The sequence below is a fragment of the Ostrea edulis genome, chromosome 6 (genome assembly GCF_947568905.1).
Source record: "Ostrea edulis chromosome 6, xbOstEdul1.1, whole genome shotgun sequence".
NCBI lineage: Eukaryota > Metazoa > Mollusca > Bivalvia > Ostreida > Ostreidae > Ostrea > Ostrea edulis.
In genome coordinates this window covers 52771801-52789120 of record NC_079169.1, presented here as the reverse complement: position 1 = coordinate 52789120, position 17320 = coordinate 52771801, and the positions used below count along the sequence as shown (strand labels likewise).

At 38.9% G+C, this 17320-nt stretch overlaps 2 protein-coding genes across 2 annotated transcripts; both read left to right on the top strand.

Annotated features, from left to right (window-relative positions):
- Window positions 1-347: 347 nt before the first annotated feature.
- LOC125647243 (uncharacterized) lies at window positions 348-5151 on the top strand. Its single transcript, XM_048873935.2, has 4 exons — window positions 348-399; window positions 1286-1411; window positions 1752-1883; window positions 2117-5151. The coding sequence occupies exons 1-4, from the start codon at window positions 348-350 to the stop codon at window positions 5092-5094; spliced, it is 3288 nt and encodes a 1095-aa protein (XP_048729892.2). The 3' UTR covers window positions 5095-5151.
- A 3494-nt stretch (window positions 5152-8645) lies between these two features.
- On the top strand, window positions 8646-17320 carry LOC125647242 (balbiani ring protein 3-like). Its single transcript, XM_056141929.1, has 5 exons — window positions 8646-8656; window positions 12683-12756; window positions 13132-13257; window positions 13800-13976; window positions 14253-17320. The coding sequence occupies exons 1-5, from the start codon at window positions 8646-8648 to the stop codon at window positions 17318-17320; spliced, it is 3456 nt and encodes a 1151-aa protein (XP_055997904.1).

Below are 17320 nucleotides of genomic sequence, written 5' to 3'. Positions count from 1 at the left end.
TGCAATAACAATTTTCCATGAAATTTCTCTTTCCTGGATTTGATATTAATCTAACTCCACAAGTTAACATTACCTGCTACAAATCTCATTACCAGATTCTGTGTAAATATAGTTTACATTGCAGTTCTTGCTCCATTACCTATACGTTGTTTCCAGTCCCTATTAATCGGTCTAACAAGGTCTCAACATCCCCATCTGTGTAGTACAGTTGAAAGAATATCTAATCGTATATACCACGGACAAGTAAAAATCCCACAGTTTCCCTGTTCTACAACGTAATCAAATACACGATTGATTGCTGGGGTTATAAAAACGGTCACCGGGAGGAGATTTGCTAGAATGGCAAAATGAGGACCCTGGGAGCTATCCTCGCCCTGGCAGTCTTTGTGGGAGTGGCAGGTAAAATTGGTGATGTGTTGTTAGGTTACTGAGCGTTGTATATTCCCATGAGTACTTCGTCAATGGTTTTTTTTTTTAGACTATACAATCTTCAGCAGAAGTGGACATTTCTGCTGAAATATAGATCATTTAAACAGGATAAATACAGATTTACCGGTATCCTATTAATTCGTACATAAAATATAGAATATTTAAACAGAATAAGTACAGATTTACCGGTATCCTGCATCCTAATTCTTCGTGCATAGATTTTAGCTTAAACTTTGTCAAAATTTTCTCGACATAGTGGTACAAAAATATTTATTTGTCGTTTATTAGTATGTTTCTATCAAATACATAGAATTTAGTCCAGTCATAACTTGTGACATTTCGAAAAAAGACAAAACAACAAATAAAATGAAATTAATTTTTAAAAACAGCATCCTTGGAAACAAGATTTAACTATTGTCTATTTCAGAATCCCGGTATGTGTGTAAACATGACGCTTTGACAGTCTGAACTAAACCTCCTCTATTTCGGAATTTCATTATGTGTAAATATGGCGCTCTGATAGTCCCAACTATATCTCAGATATAACTATTGTCTTTTTCAGAATCCCGGTATGCGTGTAAATATGGCGCCCTGACTGTCCTAACTATATCTCAGATGTAACTATTGTCTATTTCAGAATCCCGGTATGCGTGTAAATATGGCGCTCTGACTGTCCTAACTATATCTCAGATGTAACTATTGTCTATTTCAGAATCCCGGAATGCGTGTAAATATGGCGCCCTGACTGTCCTAACTATATCTCAGATGTAACTATTGTCTATTTCAGAATCCCGGTATGCGTGTAAATATGGCGCTCTGACTGTCCTAACTATATCTCAGATGTAACTATTGTCTATTTCAGAATCCCGGAATGCGTGTAAATATGGCGCCCTGACTGACCGCTACGGACTGACCGTGCGGTGTAGAAACAGGAACGGTTGTCCTGATGGATTTGTGTGTAGCAAGGGAATCTGCTGTGCTGGTATGTAACAACAATCCATTGTCGGGGGTATCTTGGGTGTATCGTCTTGTGGTAACCGAATATTATACATTGATGTCGTTGTTTTCGTGGGAGGTCGTGTCGAAGAAATATTTACATTGATATTGATGCTTTCATGAACACTGATTCAAAAGAAGCATTACAAGATGTCATGGTGTTGTCTTCCAATTCAGAAACAAGGCCTTTAATTGCTCGAGCCCGAAAAAGACTTCATTTTCATAAAATAATGTATATTATACATCTGTTTAGAATTGGTGTGTTTTTCCACACCAGCCATTCTTCTCTGTGTATTGAAACTGAAGCACTTTTGTGTTTTGAATAGCTCAGAACCCCTGTAAAGTAAGTACCCCTTATGTGACCAGAAGTGGCGGACTTTTCAAGTGTTCCAAAGCCTACTCCTGTCCATATGGTTATAAGTGTACAACCACCGGGGCTGTGGGAGTCTGTTGTCCAGGTGGGTCAAAATCATAGATTAGAATTATATTGGAATATTCATTATATATGGTAATGTCTTCAGCATATCTCATCCACTTAGGATTTGAACAACCGTGTGATTAATAACACTTGGAGCTTTCTATCACATTTCTGAAAGGGAATTTCAGTTACAATTTCTCTCAAACGTATAAAACAGCTGTCACTTTCATGATTTTCATATTAGAAATTAAATAGTCTAGAATTCTTTTTCAGGAAAGAAAAACAAATGTCCTCCCATGCACTGTAAGAGAAGGCCGTATTGCGTCGTCAAACCCAAGATGAAATACACAAAATACGGACTCTGCCCGTTTGGATGCAACTACAAATGTTCCTGTCCCAAACGCCCAGTCTGTAAGCCACCACACAGGTATTGTTCTGTTTCCTACAGATATATCACGATCTACGGTGGAAAGCGATGCATGGTCAGATGTAAATTCAACTGCCGGTTCCCACCCGTCCCAAAATGTCCAACCTATGTCGGAGAGTATGGAAACTTGTGCCACCCTAAGTACACATACGCCATGATCAGCGGACGACGCTGCCCCACCAAGTGTAACCTTGAATGTAGCTGTCCACCATTCCCCAAGTGCCCTGCATATCCACCGGCATACGGCAAGAATGGCCAACTGTGTTACCGACGCTACATCTATAAATATATCCACAACAAAAGATGTGCGGTGAAATGTAAGACGATCTGCGCATGTCCACCCGCTCCTAAATGTGAGGTTAAATACCGTGGATATCTGAGATACTGCCCTAGAATTTATACCTACAAACGTATCAACGGCAGGAAGTGCCCTGTCAGCTGTGTGTCCAAATGTTTCTGTCCTCCACCTCCCACCTGCCCGACACTGAAGTACTCCAGCCAGTACAACGATGTGTGTCGTCATGTTTACGAGTATGAGATGCGTCACGGAAAGCGCTGCCCGGTCAAATGTAAGATCCAGTGTGGATGTCCCCCAGAACCCAAGTGTCCAAAGGCTTATGCTAACTATGAAAATTACTGCTCACCCGTCTATACTTATAAAACTTTCTATGGTAAGAAGTGCCCCATCAGGTGCGACCTCAAGTGCAGGTGTCCACCTTTTCCAAAGTGCCCGTCGAACATTTATACCAGTGGATACAAAGCCCTCTGCCGCCCAGTCTTCAAATACAAAGACATCCATGGAAAGAGATGTGCCGTGGCCTGTCAGAATATTTGTCGCTGTCCTCCAGCCCCGAAGTGTCGCAGGAAGTATCGAGGGTACGCTGGAATCTGCAAACCGTACTACAAATACAAGATAATCCACGGGAACAAATGTCCAGTCAGCTGTGATTATAAATGTAAATGTCCTTCTATCCCAAGATGTCCATCCCTGGCCAAGTATGGTCAGTACTCATACCTGTGCCAGAGAGTTTACAAGTCTAAATCTATTCACGGTAAAGTTTGTCCCGTCTCTTGTTCAATTAAGTGCAAATGTCCACCTCTCCCTGACTGTCCTAAGATGAAGTATCTCCAGCATGGAGTTTGCAAGCCTCACTATACGTATCAAGAAATCCATGGGGAACTCTGCGCCGTCAAATGCGTGGAGAGATGTTCCTGTAATCCAAAGCCAAAATGCCCCAACATCTACAAAGAAAATACACACCTTTGTAGAGCACGATATCTATTTACTAAGCCAAAATACGGAATCACCTGTCCATACAAGTGTATTGTTGAGTGTCGCTGCCCTCCCTTGCCTGAATGTCCTGCCCTTCCTCCAGCCTATGGCAACTACAAAAACCTTTGTTACCACGTGATTGAATACAAATCCTATCACGGAAAAAGATGTGCCGTTGCTTGTGACCTTAAATGTCGATGTCCCCCTCTCCCTCAGTGTCCAAAAAAATACGCTAAAACTTGTCACCCTGTCTATTCTTACAAATCAATCAATGGTCTCGTCTGTGCTGTGGATTGTAAACTTAAGTGTAAATGTCCAAAACCGCCTCGATGTAAACCAGCTCAATATCACTCTGAGTATGGACAGCTCTGTTCAAGGCAGTTCGTATACAAGGTATATCACTATCAGAAATGCCCTGTTAAGTGCATCACAAAATGTCACTGTCCGCCATTCCCCAAATGTCCAGTGGTCAACAAAAAGCTATGTCAGCCCACTTATGAATACAAGATCCTTAACGGTCTGACCTGCGCCGTCAAGTGTAACATTAAATGCAGATGTCCTCCAGTTCCAAAATGTCCTCCTATGCCCGTATATGCTGGTTCCTCCACATACTGCAAACCTAAGATCATTTACAAACGTATCTATGGAAATCGATGCCCGGTTCAGTGTGTCCCGAACTGTTTTTGTCCACCCCCTCCTTCTTGTCCAGAGATTTTGGAAACCAACAAACACCTATGTACACCAAAATTTTCCTACAAACAAATCGGACCCCTGTCTTGTCCCATTAAGTGTGAGGCTGTTTGCCATTGTCCCCCACCCCCAGTATGTCCACCCTTGGAGAAATACCAGAACTATGGTGCCTTGTGTCACCCTGTGTACAAGTACAAAATGATCCATAATAAGAAATGCGCCATCGCCTGTGATGTATCATGCACGTGTCCACCTTTGCCCAAATGCGAGAACTATAAAGAGTATGGAAATCTCTGCAAACCTGTTTACAAGTATAAGACCATATTTGGCAAGACTTGCGCCGTGAAGTGTGTCAGAGTTTGTCACTGCCCTCCCAAACCTCAGTGTCCAAAGATGAAGGTGTACCCAGGTTACAAGAATCTGTGTGTGCCAGTCTACAAATACAAGAAAATCCATGGTTTGACCTGTCCAGTAAAATGTGACCAGAAATGTTACTGTCCCCCATCACCGAAATGTCCTCCCATCCCTAGATACAGGAAATACACTGGTCTTTGCCGACAGGTCTTCAAGTACAAATACGTCAATGGACGGAGATGTCCAATTAAATGTAAGCTAGACTGCAAATGCCCACCTAAGCACAGTTGCCCACCTCCTGACGAGTACTGCACAGTCCGGTACAAGTACGTTAAGATAGGCTACAACAGGTGCCAGGTGGGATGTAAATATTCCTGTAAGTGCCCCCCACCCCCGCATTGTACGGAACATCCTCACTGCGAGGCCAGATATATCTACAGAATCATCCACGGCAAGAAATGCCCGGTAGACTGCGCCTATGACTGTGCCCATGGATACAAGAAATAAAGCCGAGTTTGCATGTCATGTGACTGTACTCGTGTATTGTTGATTTATGTAGTGCTAAAGATTAAAATTAATTCAGAATTTGAAATTTAGGCTATAGCGTTATTTTTTCTGCAACTTCTTTTAAAAGGATCAAATGTTCAGATTTTGCATACATGTAGCATTGGAGATGATTTGATTTTGTTTGCTTATGGTCAAACAGGCAACTTCAATTTTGCCAGATTTCCAGATATTTGGCCAATTGTGAGTTTTTGACAGATAATAAGGCCTTACTTAGGGGCGAGATCAAAAGTTCAATGTCTGACAAAAAATAAATTCGTATAGTTTTCACCAAGACCCCCTCCCACTTATAAATAAATATGATGAATGTTGAAAATAATAGATTAACAAGTAAGTATATACGAGTATAAATAACTCTCTGTATTTCTTTTCTGCTGTTTATTAACAAATGAACGTGTACATTAAAACTATTAAATGTTCATTAGAATGTAATACTATTATGTGATTTTTGATTGTCATTTGTCTTTTTCCACTAAAGTGCAATGGATGTCGGATGACAGAAACTTGCAGAAGTTTTTACACACCCTCCCCCTAACTATTTGAAGTTAGATTTTTATCCGACATAGAACTTTTGATCTAGCCCCTTATTTTGTTTTGACTAACATTTCTGACAATTTTAAGTCGAAAAGGGTGATACCTAATTATTTTACACTTGGTGCTGTTTATCTTTCGTATACCATCATTGACACAAAACACAGCAAGCATTAAAACAGGCAGTGAAGATAACTGATAATACTATATTCAGTTTGATGATCATTTTATGTTTTATACATAGCCAGGATAATTGCTATAAATATCATACTGGCACAAGCAAGGAGTTATTTCCCGTCACATCAACCCTTCTAGTTATAAAGAATACATTGATGGTAACACATAAATAGAAAACACACAAATCTGGCTATCAAACTCAGAAATCATTTATATTAAACACAAGAATAGATAGTACACACAGATGATTGATCAACAAAATTAATGTACCTCAGTATGAAAATTCTACGTAACGCGTCTGATTGGTCTAGACAGTCACGTACCAGGGATGATGAAACTTCATATCTCCCTTTTAAACATCTTATCTCTCCATCACATTTCACCCCTTCGGCAGCTTCGTGCATTTTCCATAAATTTTACGTCAAGGTAGACGTAGTTTATTGTAACGTCACAAAATATACGGGTCTCTGATATAGAGTTAAATCGCCTGATTTTAATTGATACAAAAATTAACAAGCAAAACAGCATTCAAGGAGAATGGAAATGCAAAAACTGGTTATCATATCACTGTAATTCGTTGTTTGTACCTAAAACGTTGAAGGCGCGATTTTACCGTTGGGGCGATCTCTGGTACATACAACGTATAAATGAGCGGACTGCAAAATGCATTTTTGTATCTTGCTTTGATTCGGTATGATAAACAATTTGTTGCATGATACCGGTAGTAAGGGAGATATTAATATTCATTCACCCAAGAAAAATCATTTTCCTCTCCGGCATTGCCGTCTGGGAATATGATTTTTCTTGGGTGAATAAATCTTCATATCTCCCCGCTCACTATCATGCAATAAATGTATAACATCATTGATATTAAGCATAAAAGCATTGATAGAAAACATGGAAATCATTGATCGCAAATCCATAAAGCACTTATAGCAAAATAACAACTCAACTTTATGACAAACGGGGTTATTTCAGCTTCTCCGTCGGCAACTTCCCATCTTTATGTAGCAATGTTCTATTATCACCTGCATATGGTGTTTACATCTCTCAAATGATTCGATAAGCAAGAGCTTGTTATGCGTATGATCAGTTTTTAAATCGAGGCAGACTACTGACAAACAAGTTGATGGTACAGGAGTTTCAACAGTTTCGTTTAAAGTCAGCATTTCACAAATTCTATGGTCGTTATAACAATCTAGTTTGCCAATACAACCTATCATTGAATCAAATGCTGTCTGACGTGTTTCATACCGATTGTTAAGTCGTTCTTGGCACACGAATTTTGACTGCGGATTGCTCCGTTTACCTGATCAAGATTTACGGCTCACGGCGGGTGTGACCGGTCGATAGGGAATGCTTACTCCTCCTAGGCACCTGATCTCGTCTTTGGTATATTCAGGGGTCCGTGTTTGCCAAACTCCCTATTTTGTATTCCTCATAGGAGTTATGAGATTGATCACTGTTCGTTATCTTCACCTTTCACACAAAAGAATATATAAAAATCCAGGAAAAAGGATAATAATAAAGATCTACGACAAAAATGACTACAGATACCCAGCAAAACAATAATGAAACATATCATTAACATCTTTATGTAAAACTTGTACGGTACCAATTTTGATGCACCAGATGCGCATTTCGACAAATAATGTCTCTTCAGTGATGCTCAACCGAAATGTTTGAAATCCGAAATAACTATGAAGCTTTAGAGCTAAATATAGCCAAAAATAGCGTGTCAAAAAAGTGGAGCCAAATTCGTCCAAGGATAAGAGCTATGCATGAGGGAGATAATCCTTAATTTTGAAATGATATATCAATAAATTTAGATATCTAGTCAACACAATAATGAAGATCGATGAAAAACATTTTAATGAAAGCATTGCTATTGGAATACAGATATCCCAAAACATGAAGATGAATGAAACATTGATAGTAAATACAGATTATAAAAAAAAAAAACAATTCCAAGCAAATACATATGACATTAACATTGATAATAAATAAAACGTTTTAAGGAAATATAACGCTAATGAAGAAGTCATTGGTGAATATATCGGAGAAACAATATAATAAAGAAATCATTTATGATAAATGAGAAACAGGATACTGAAAATATCTTCGATATTTACACACTGATTTGCATACGGGTTACTCTGTTTACCTTAACGGAATGTAAAGCCCACTGCGGGTGTGACCGATCAACAGGGATACTTACTCCTCCTAAGCACCTGATTCCACCTCTGATGTGTCCAGGGGTCCGTGTTTACCCTACTCTTGGTTTTGTATTTTTATAGGAATTATGAGATTGATCACTGTTCGTTATCTCCATCTTTTAATGTGAAACATAGATATGTTAGGGAAACATGATAATGAAGACGTTATTTCGTTTCTATATTCTTATGAGGCATCATTTATTCAAAAGCTTATACACGAAAACATTTCTTGTTGTGACCTTCAACTCAAAAGTTAGACATGTCGACGACGTTTATCTATTTACAATACTCATTTTCATGCATATGTTGATTCGAACCAGTGCACTCTAAATATGACACTACAGAGTCTTCCATATCTGCTTCATATTTGGATATTTTATTGAACATGGATGTTAACGGCAAACTAACAGCTCAACTTTATAACAAACAGGACAATTACCGGTTCTCCATATTTATGTAGCAATATTCCATTATCACCTGCATTTGGTGCTTCTGTCTCTTAACCGATTCGATACGCGAAAGTATGTTCTGTGTATGCTCAATCTTTTAATCGAGGCAGGCTACGTACGAATGAGTTCATGGTACAGGGGTTTCAAAAGTATCCTTTGAAGTCAGCATTTCGCAAATTCTATGGTCATTATAATCGATCTAATTTGCAAATACAACCGTCTGACGTTTTTCATACCAATTGTTAGGTCATTCTTTAAATTTAATCTTCATACACTGATTGACTTCAGATTATTTCGTTTACCTGATCAAGATAGAGGGCTACGGCTGCTGTGACCGGTCAACATGGGATACTAACTCCTCCTGGGCACCTGCTCCCACCTCTGTTGTGTCGAGGGGTCCGTGTTTGCCCTAGTATGAATTTCATATTCTTTATGAGATTTATGAAATTCATTGCTGTTCGTTATCTTCACTTTTTATCATGGATAATAAACATGAATACGATAATGAAGAAAGCATTGATGATAGACATGAATATATCGGGGATATACGATAGGAAGAAATTATTGATGATAGATATATACTATTACTACAGTAACTCTTCGGATCACGTGAAGTTGACAGGCACGGATCATCAGATCACACAAGACGCGAATCATCGAGTTTGATCTGATGATCCGTGCCTCTCAATGAGATGTGATCCAACTCTTCGGATCAAGTTACTGCAGTAATGATAAATTTATTATATACCCCTTTATTTATTTTTAAATCATATTTATAAGATAATAAATGTAATATAAATCATCAAAAACACAGACATACAATGAAATTATATTTTGTGTACGCAATCTTGTTTGTGACGCGGCGATATTTTCCACAAAAAAAAACCCGTTGCGTTGATGCATTGTAACGCCATCAGTTTCTGGGGATACTGATATGGAATCAGAAAACCACAGTTTAGTGAATCGGAAAACCGGATCACACTCTGTGAAATCAACAGTATCAAAAAACGAAACATTTATGGGTATATAATAAAAATGATTGTTTAACGTCCCTCTCGAGAATATTTCACTCTTATGGAGTCGTCACCACTGCCGCGATGAAGGGCTGCAAAATCTAGGCCTATGCTCGGCGCTTATGGTCATTCAGCAGGGAGGGATCTTTATCGTGCCACACCTGCTGTGACACGGCACCTCGGTTTTTGCAATCTCATCCGAAAGACTGCCCCATTTAGTCGTCTCTTACGACAAGCAGGGTGTACTGAGGATCTATTCTAACTCGGATCCCGACGAGTTTAATAAAAATGAATATAGCAGGAAAACACAATGATGGAGAAGTACCCTACTGGTCCCCGAATACATTTTATAGAGGATCTTAACACGTGTAAAGGCGAGCCAATCATAAAGTTCGTATAGATATCTTAAACGTAAGCTGAAGTCAAATGAAAAGCGCAGAATTTGATTTGTGTGCAAAGGGCTATAACTGTTAAACAAAGATATAAAATGTACACAATATCGAATAATGATAAAATTAATAGATGGAGAGAGAATATGATAATTAAACATAAATGTCGAGGACTCACAATTCGGAATTGAGGGTAAACACATACAGTAAATACACACCATTCCGAACAATGAAAAATATTGACATTGAAAACAGATAGCAAGTGCACAAAATTCTGAATATGTAGAACGACTTTCGGGCACACAATTATACCGAATAAACAAAACGTAATCGATGATGAAATACAGACATTGGGTTTCATTTTAAGGCAGAAGCCTTCTTTTTACATTATGGCGTTGCTTTTCTTTTCATACTCTCTCTAATCATTCATTAGTCTATCTAAAATTCAATATAAACCAACGATAAACTTACCATTCAATCTCGAAAAGGGAGATAACACGGAGTATTTTACATCTCCGTGTTTGGGTGTTTTGCTGGGCATGGATGTCAACGGCAAACTAATAACACAACTTTATGACAAACGAGAGAACTTCAGCTTCTCCGTCGTCAACTTCCCATAATTGTGTAGCAACATTCCATTTTCCCCTGCATATGGTAGTTATGCCTCTCAACTGATTCGATACGCAAGAGCTTGTTTTGCGTAAGATCAGTTTTTAAAATCGAGACAGAATACCGACAAATAAGTTGATGTTTCAGGGGTTTTCAACAGTTTCGTCAGATTTTGCAAATTTTTGTTACACAGTTCTTTACATACTGATTTTGACTACGAATTACTCCATTTACCTGATAATGATAGAGAGCTCAAGACGGTCAACAGGGGATGCTTACCCCTTCCAGGCACCTGATTCCACATTTGGTGTGTCCAGGGATCCGTTTTTGCCCTACTATCAGTTTTGTATTCTTTATAGGATTTATGAAATAGATCATTATTTGTTATTTTCACTTTTTCATGATTGAAGTTTTGACAAGAAAAATTGCAGTTGCCACAATTTGAATATAGGAGATCAGTACATGAAATGACCATTTCACAATTCACGTATATTTGCCGCTGCAATTTCATGTGGGTGATTTACAATCTATTTATCCCATATCTGATTTGTTCTAATTTCATACTTTTAAAAAAAGGTCAACAAGAATTATGCTTCAGCCATATTTTCAGAATATGTGTCAATGTATGCATATAAACCTAAAGAGAAAAGGGGGGGGGGGTCCATTCTAACAATTAACTCTACCAATGTGTGTATATATCGCTTTCTGCATTACTTAAGAATGATATCCATTTGCAATTTCCACAAAATCAACATCTTGAAGACAACATTTTTACCCGTCACAATTTCCTCTCCTATTTTTGATAAGGGCTTATATACATTCCATTTTTGCTTTTCTTACAAACTTTCTTTTTTTTTTTTTTTTTTGAGAAATGGCAAGTCACGAATCTTCTTTTTTTGTCAAGGTCATTTCAAGGCCACGCCCTTTTTAATTTAAGCTAAAAAAAAATCTTGTAATTTCTAGTTCATTTGAGTACATTCAGATTTTGATTCATTTCAGATTTTGTCTTTATTTGTCACAATGTGTTTGTTCGTAAAGCAGTACTAATAAACATCGCCAAACCCAACAGGATATAACATAAACCGAATTTCCTCTGATAATCTTTCATCGTTATTTCTTTCATTTTTCTATTACTTAGAGAATTTTTTAAGTTTTTAATGGGGTTCAATTTGATGTTGTTGATTTATGAAAAGTTTAATGCTTTCAAATTTACTAAAAGTCCATCAAAAATTTAGAGAATCTACATTTGATTTACATCATAGGATGCCCGGGTAATGTAGAGGTAGCGCTCCCGCTTCTCACCGCTGCGACCCGAGTTCGATCCCCGTGATCGGCAGTGGTTGTATGTGACGGTTGCCCGCTCAGACACGTGAGTTTCCTCCAGGTACTCCAGTTTCCTCCCACATAAATGACCCCCTAGTACAAACATCCGTGCATCAAAGGACCCCATTGGAAATAAGCTTTCGAGCTTTCATTGGTTATCCTTGGTATTAATGTATGTTTGTATGTATGTATTTACCAAATAACATTTATTTATTTATTTTATCACTTTTTGCATGTGTTGTGGCACGGTACGTTTAAAGTTTTTCCTTCACAACAGTTTTGTGGGGGTTGGTACACACTGGATCCTGCGATGTATCTTTGTAAGTATTTTTATTAGGTTTGTTGAAGTCCAGCATTGATACAGTAGCTTTAAACTTATTTTCCAGTATGTACAATTCATTATGCAATTTTTTCATCAACCGACATATTTCGTTAGATATCAATACAGAAATGAAACAACATTTCACAGAGTTTCCATAGAAGAAATATTGTGTAAATTTAAAAGACGAATCAGATTTGACTTATTTCTTAAATGCATGTATATTTTACGCAATTGTTTAGTATGAAAGGTGAAGATAACGAACTGTGATCAATCTCATTATAACCCCTTTATGATTCGTATATACACATATATAAATATACTTTCTGATATGCATTTTAGACTACCTTACCACGATCGTTTAAATATAATCTGGTCAGAATCAATAACACATCGTACAATAAACATATACAATTCTTTTCATTTATGCATAATTACGACTTATCCTGAGTCCTACACTGTATTTCGTACATGAGTTCACAAATCCATGTACTGCATGCTACAGGTTGTACACCAGTTTAGAACATATCATTGACCGTCACTTTATCGAACTAACGGAAAGTGTAGCCATTTTGGCAAGTAAGTGAAATACTGCGATTGTAAAACTTCTCTAGGAAAGCCAAGCTTCCAGTCCACATAGATATAATCATTTTAATGACAATACCGTCCTTGTGATTTATTTCCAGTTCAAATAACGGTTCCGGATTTGAACGTAACATTCGTCCAGCTGGATGACCAGTAGAAGATGAGGATAAACATCCTTCATATCTGTATATGGATTTGCTATTATTCCAAATGGAAAACCGGTAATTCCTCTATTTATTTACAGAGTAATCATTTCCATACACATTTACATGTATATTGCTACGAAAAACAGTTTTCCTCTGATTAGCTTGTTTTAAAATGTCCGAGTCCTGAGACATGTAAATCCGAGTCTGAAATATTTCATTCAAGATGCCTTCGACCCATACGCTGGACCATTTGGATTCCTGACCGACAGACATGGACTGCAGCTCAAATGTAGATTTTCTAGATCTTGTCCGGAAAAAACCGTATGCTACCAAGGGGTCTGTGCTTTAGGTACGTCTTCAGAGATTTTCAAAGTGAATCATATCAACTGTAATAAAGAACTTAATTCTCTACAAATTCTGTTGATTTTCCAATTGTTCAGTAAATTCTACACAAACTGCATGCATGTATATTTTCCAATCCATGACTAACAGTGCTGCAAATTCTATACAAGTTACTTTGTGTACAATTTCCTATCACAGTTACAGTGCATAAAATGTTCATAAATACAATGCCTACAACTACTGATATTGTGAACTCATCAGTTTAGTGTACGCTAGTTTTCGTTGGTGTAGTGGAAATATAAGGGCCACGCACCTTGACATATGTTGTAAAAACACGAACACCAACGTCAACACTTGCCTAATTGCAGTATACAACATCGATATATCAATCGCACCTTGAATGGTAACATTGGAACACTGTGGCATCTTTACCAGCATCTCTCTTTAGATATCATAGCTACAGGGCGAATTAAAAATGATTTAAATTAAGTTGGGATGAAGTAGGTTAAGTCGGGGTCAAACTTTAGATTTGTTTTGTTTCCTTGACAGCTTTCAATCCCTGTAAAGTCAAAACGCCACTTTTAACTAGAAGACAGACACTTGTCAAGTGTTCGTCTGGATCCGCCTGTCCCCGTGGGTACGACTGTGTGACGATAAAAGGGATGTCATTATCCGTCTGCTGCTCCAGTAAGTCAAAAATCCAAGATCAAAACAGATTACTTTACGGTCCTTGCTTCCTTTACTTCACATTTTGTAGAACAGTTTGTCAAATTTGAGAAAACGACAAAGCCAATGCTTCGTCACCAATCCATATCATAAAATATAAGTTCTGACGACCAATCAATATATTAAGATGTTGCCTTTAGTCATCTAACATGCTTTTTATTATTTCCTCAGAATATGAAAATAAGTGTCCAGCGCCACCACACTGTGCAAGGCCAAAACCTTACTGCAAGCTTAAATACAAACTGGAGAAAACCAAGAATGGTGTCTGCCCTGTAGGGTGCCTGTACGACTGTAAATGCCCCACACGCCCTGTCTGTAGAAAACCACACAGTTACTGCAAGGTATCCTACCACTTCACGAAGGTCGGTGCAAAACTTTGTCCTGTCCGCTGTAAGTACAGGTGCTCCTTTCCTCCTGTTCCAAAATGTCCGGTTGCAAGTGGAGCGCACGGGAAGTTGTGTCATCCACGGTATATCTACACCACGATCAAAGGTCACCGGTGCCCGGTCAAATGTGTGTTGGACTGCCACTGTCCCCCACTTCCGAAGTGTACCACACCGCCGCAAACGAAAGGATTCGGTCAGCTGTGTTACGAAAAATACATCTACAAAAAGATAAATAAGAAGAATTGCGCTATCAAATGTAAAACGGTATGTGTTTGTCCACCACGCCCCTCATGTATAACTAAACACAAGGGACGACACTGTCAGAGAACTTACCAATACAAGAAGATCAATGGCAAAAAGTGTCCGGTCAAATGTACTTCTAAATGCTTTTGTCCCCCACCGCCGCAATGCCCTCCTATTTCAAAAGAAAGGTTATGTCGTCCTGTGTATGAATACCAGAAGAGGTTCGGTATACGATGTCCTGTCAAATGTAAAATTCAATGTGGCTGCTCTCCTGCTCCTAAATGTCCAAAGTCGCCCAAAGGGGAAGAAAACCTGTGCTCTCCCGTTTATGCGTATACGCACATCGATGGTTTAAGATGCCCTGTAAGGTGTCGGCTGAGATGTAGGTGCCCGCCACTTCCAAAATGCCCACCCCAGAAACCAGAGAAGGCCAAACTTTGTAAACCTCTGTACACGTATAAAGAAATTCAGGGCAAAACTTGTGCCATAAAATGTCAGTTGGTCTGTAGATGTCCCCCAGCCCCAATATGCAAACCAGTCGAGGGTCGATACGCCAAATTCTGTAAACCTAATTATACTTACAAAACAATACAAGGAAACAAGTGCCCCGTTAAATGTGAAAACAAATGCGAATGCCCACCTATTCCGAAATGCCCATCTTTAACTAAATATGGAAAATATAAGAAATTTTGTCAAAGAATCTTTATAAGTACAAAAATAAACGGAATCCCTTGCCCAGTGAAATGCACTATTAAATGTCAATGTCCCCCACTTCCCAATTGTCCTCCATTAAAGAAACCTAAATATGGTGTCTGTTCCCCGGTCTATAGTTATCAGGAAATCAATGGTCTGACGTGCGCTGTTAACTGTACAAATACTTGTCGCTGTAATCCTTTCCCCAAGTGTCCCCAAATCGAAGAGGACTCAAACCACCTGTGCAGAACAAGGTACGTCTTTTCCAAGCCAGACCAAGGTCTCAGTTGTCCCATTAAGTGTGTATTGGAATGTCGTTGTCCGCCACTTCCGAAGTGTCCACCACTTCCAGAACATAAAGTCTACAAGAATTTATGCCGTCACAACGTTCAATACAAAGCGTTTAACAAAAAACGATGTGCAGTCAATTGTTCCATCGATTGCCACTGTCCACCTTTACCCAAACTTCCAAAAGTAATTCCCAAAAATTGTCATCTCAGATATATATATGACAACATCAATCACCTGCTTTGTGCTGTAAGGTATAAACTGATATGTTTGTGTCCAAAACATCCCAAATGTCCCGTCATTAAGCAGAATCCAAAGTACGGGAATCTGTGTGTAAACCAGATTACCTACAAGATGATTGGGAAGAAGAAGTGCCCCGTTAAGTGTTCCACGACCTGTAGCTGTCCTCCCATGCCACGATGTCCGCCACTCGGTCAGGGATTGTGTCAACCCGTCTACAAGTACGAAAAGATCAATGGTCTGACCTGTGCAGTGAGCTGTAACGTCACATGCCGCTGTCCACCTGTTCCAAAATGTCCACCACTCCCTACAAATTCCACAATCGCAAAGCAATGTCACCCTACCTATGTTTTCGCGAAGGTGTACGGTCAACTTTGTCCTGTAAGATGCAATGTAGACTGTTACTGTCCTCCTGCTCCTACATGTCCAAAAATATTGGAGCAAAACAAAGAGACTTGCAGTCCTAAGTACGAATACCAGAATATCCAAGGGGTCCTCTGTCCCATTAAATGCGAAGCTGAATGCGGATGTCCAAATTTCCCCAAATGCCCCTCACTTCAAAAGTATAAAGGTCTTGAAGACTTCTGTCGATATAAATATACATATAAAAAGATTCACGACAAAGAGTGTGCAGTCAAATGTGATGTAAAATGCACTTGCCCGCCATTCCCAAAATGCCCTAAAATTGGAAAGGCCAACAGGCGCTTGTGTAAATATGTATATAGGTATAAAACCATCGGGGGTAGGAATTGTGCTTACAAGTGCGACAGGATTTGCCATTGTCCCCCCAAACCAAAATGTCCACCCATGAAAACCTACCCCAAGTATAAGAATATCTGTACCTATGACTACCACTATAAATATATACACGGCATCAGATGCCCTGTAAAGTGCAATATTGGATGCTTCTGTCCCACTTTACCAAAATGTCCGGACTTACCAAAAACTCCTGGGTACAAAAGTTTGTGTCAATACAATTTTGTCTTTAAGAACATAAATGGTCGTATCTGTCCCATTAACTGTAAGGTCAAATGCAACTGTCCAAAATTGCCAAAATGTCCGAAAATCCCCATTTACAAGGGATACCCTGGAATCTGCCAGAAAGTTCTCATGCACAAAACCATTAATGGTCTCCACTGTGCGTTATCCTGCAGAATCAAATGCAAGTGTCCTCCCAAACCCAAGTGCAAGCATCCACAGCACTGTCATGTTACGTACAAATATCAGGAGTTCAAAGGCGTCAAATGTCCCGTGAAGTGTGTCTATAATTACGAGCAAGGATACGGACCACATCACAAAAACATCCCCCTTCATGTAGAGTTTGGTCATCATATATTTGACCATGGAGGATATGGGTATGGTCATCATACTTATCATGAACACACCGGGCATGGTCATAACTCAGAGCATGGGCATGGCGATAGTGGACACTTTGGACAAAGGGATGGTCATCCTGACAATTACAATCCTTGGGGTCACTTCTTCAGGAAGTAA

Bases quoted from the DNA above. Each gene is read 5' to 3' on its own strand.
- LOC125647242 (XM_056141929.1), top strand. The intron at 12,757-13,131 runs GTAAGTGAAATA...ATTTCATTCAAG, and splicing joins AAGTGTAGCCATTTTGGCAA to ATGCCTTCGACCCATACGCT. The intron at 13,977-14,252 runs GTCCTTGCTTCC...TCTGCCCTGTAG, and splicing joins TCAAAACAGATTACTTTACG to GGTGCCTGTACGACTGTAAA.
- LOC125647243 (XM_048873935.2), top strand. From the start codon at position 348: ATGAGGACCCTGGGAGCTATCCTCGCCCTGGCAGTCTTTGTGGGAGTG. The intron at 1,412-1,751 runs GTATGTAACAAC...TGTTTTGAATAG, and splicing joins CAAGGGAATCTGCTGTGCTG to CTCAGAACCCCTGTAAAGTA. The intron at 1,884-2,116 runs GTGGGTCAAAAT...ATTCTTTTTCAG, and splicing joins TGTGGGAGTCTGTTGTCCAG to GAAAGAAAAACAAATGTCCT.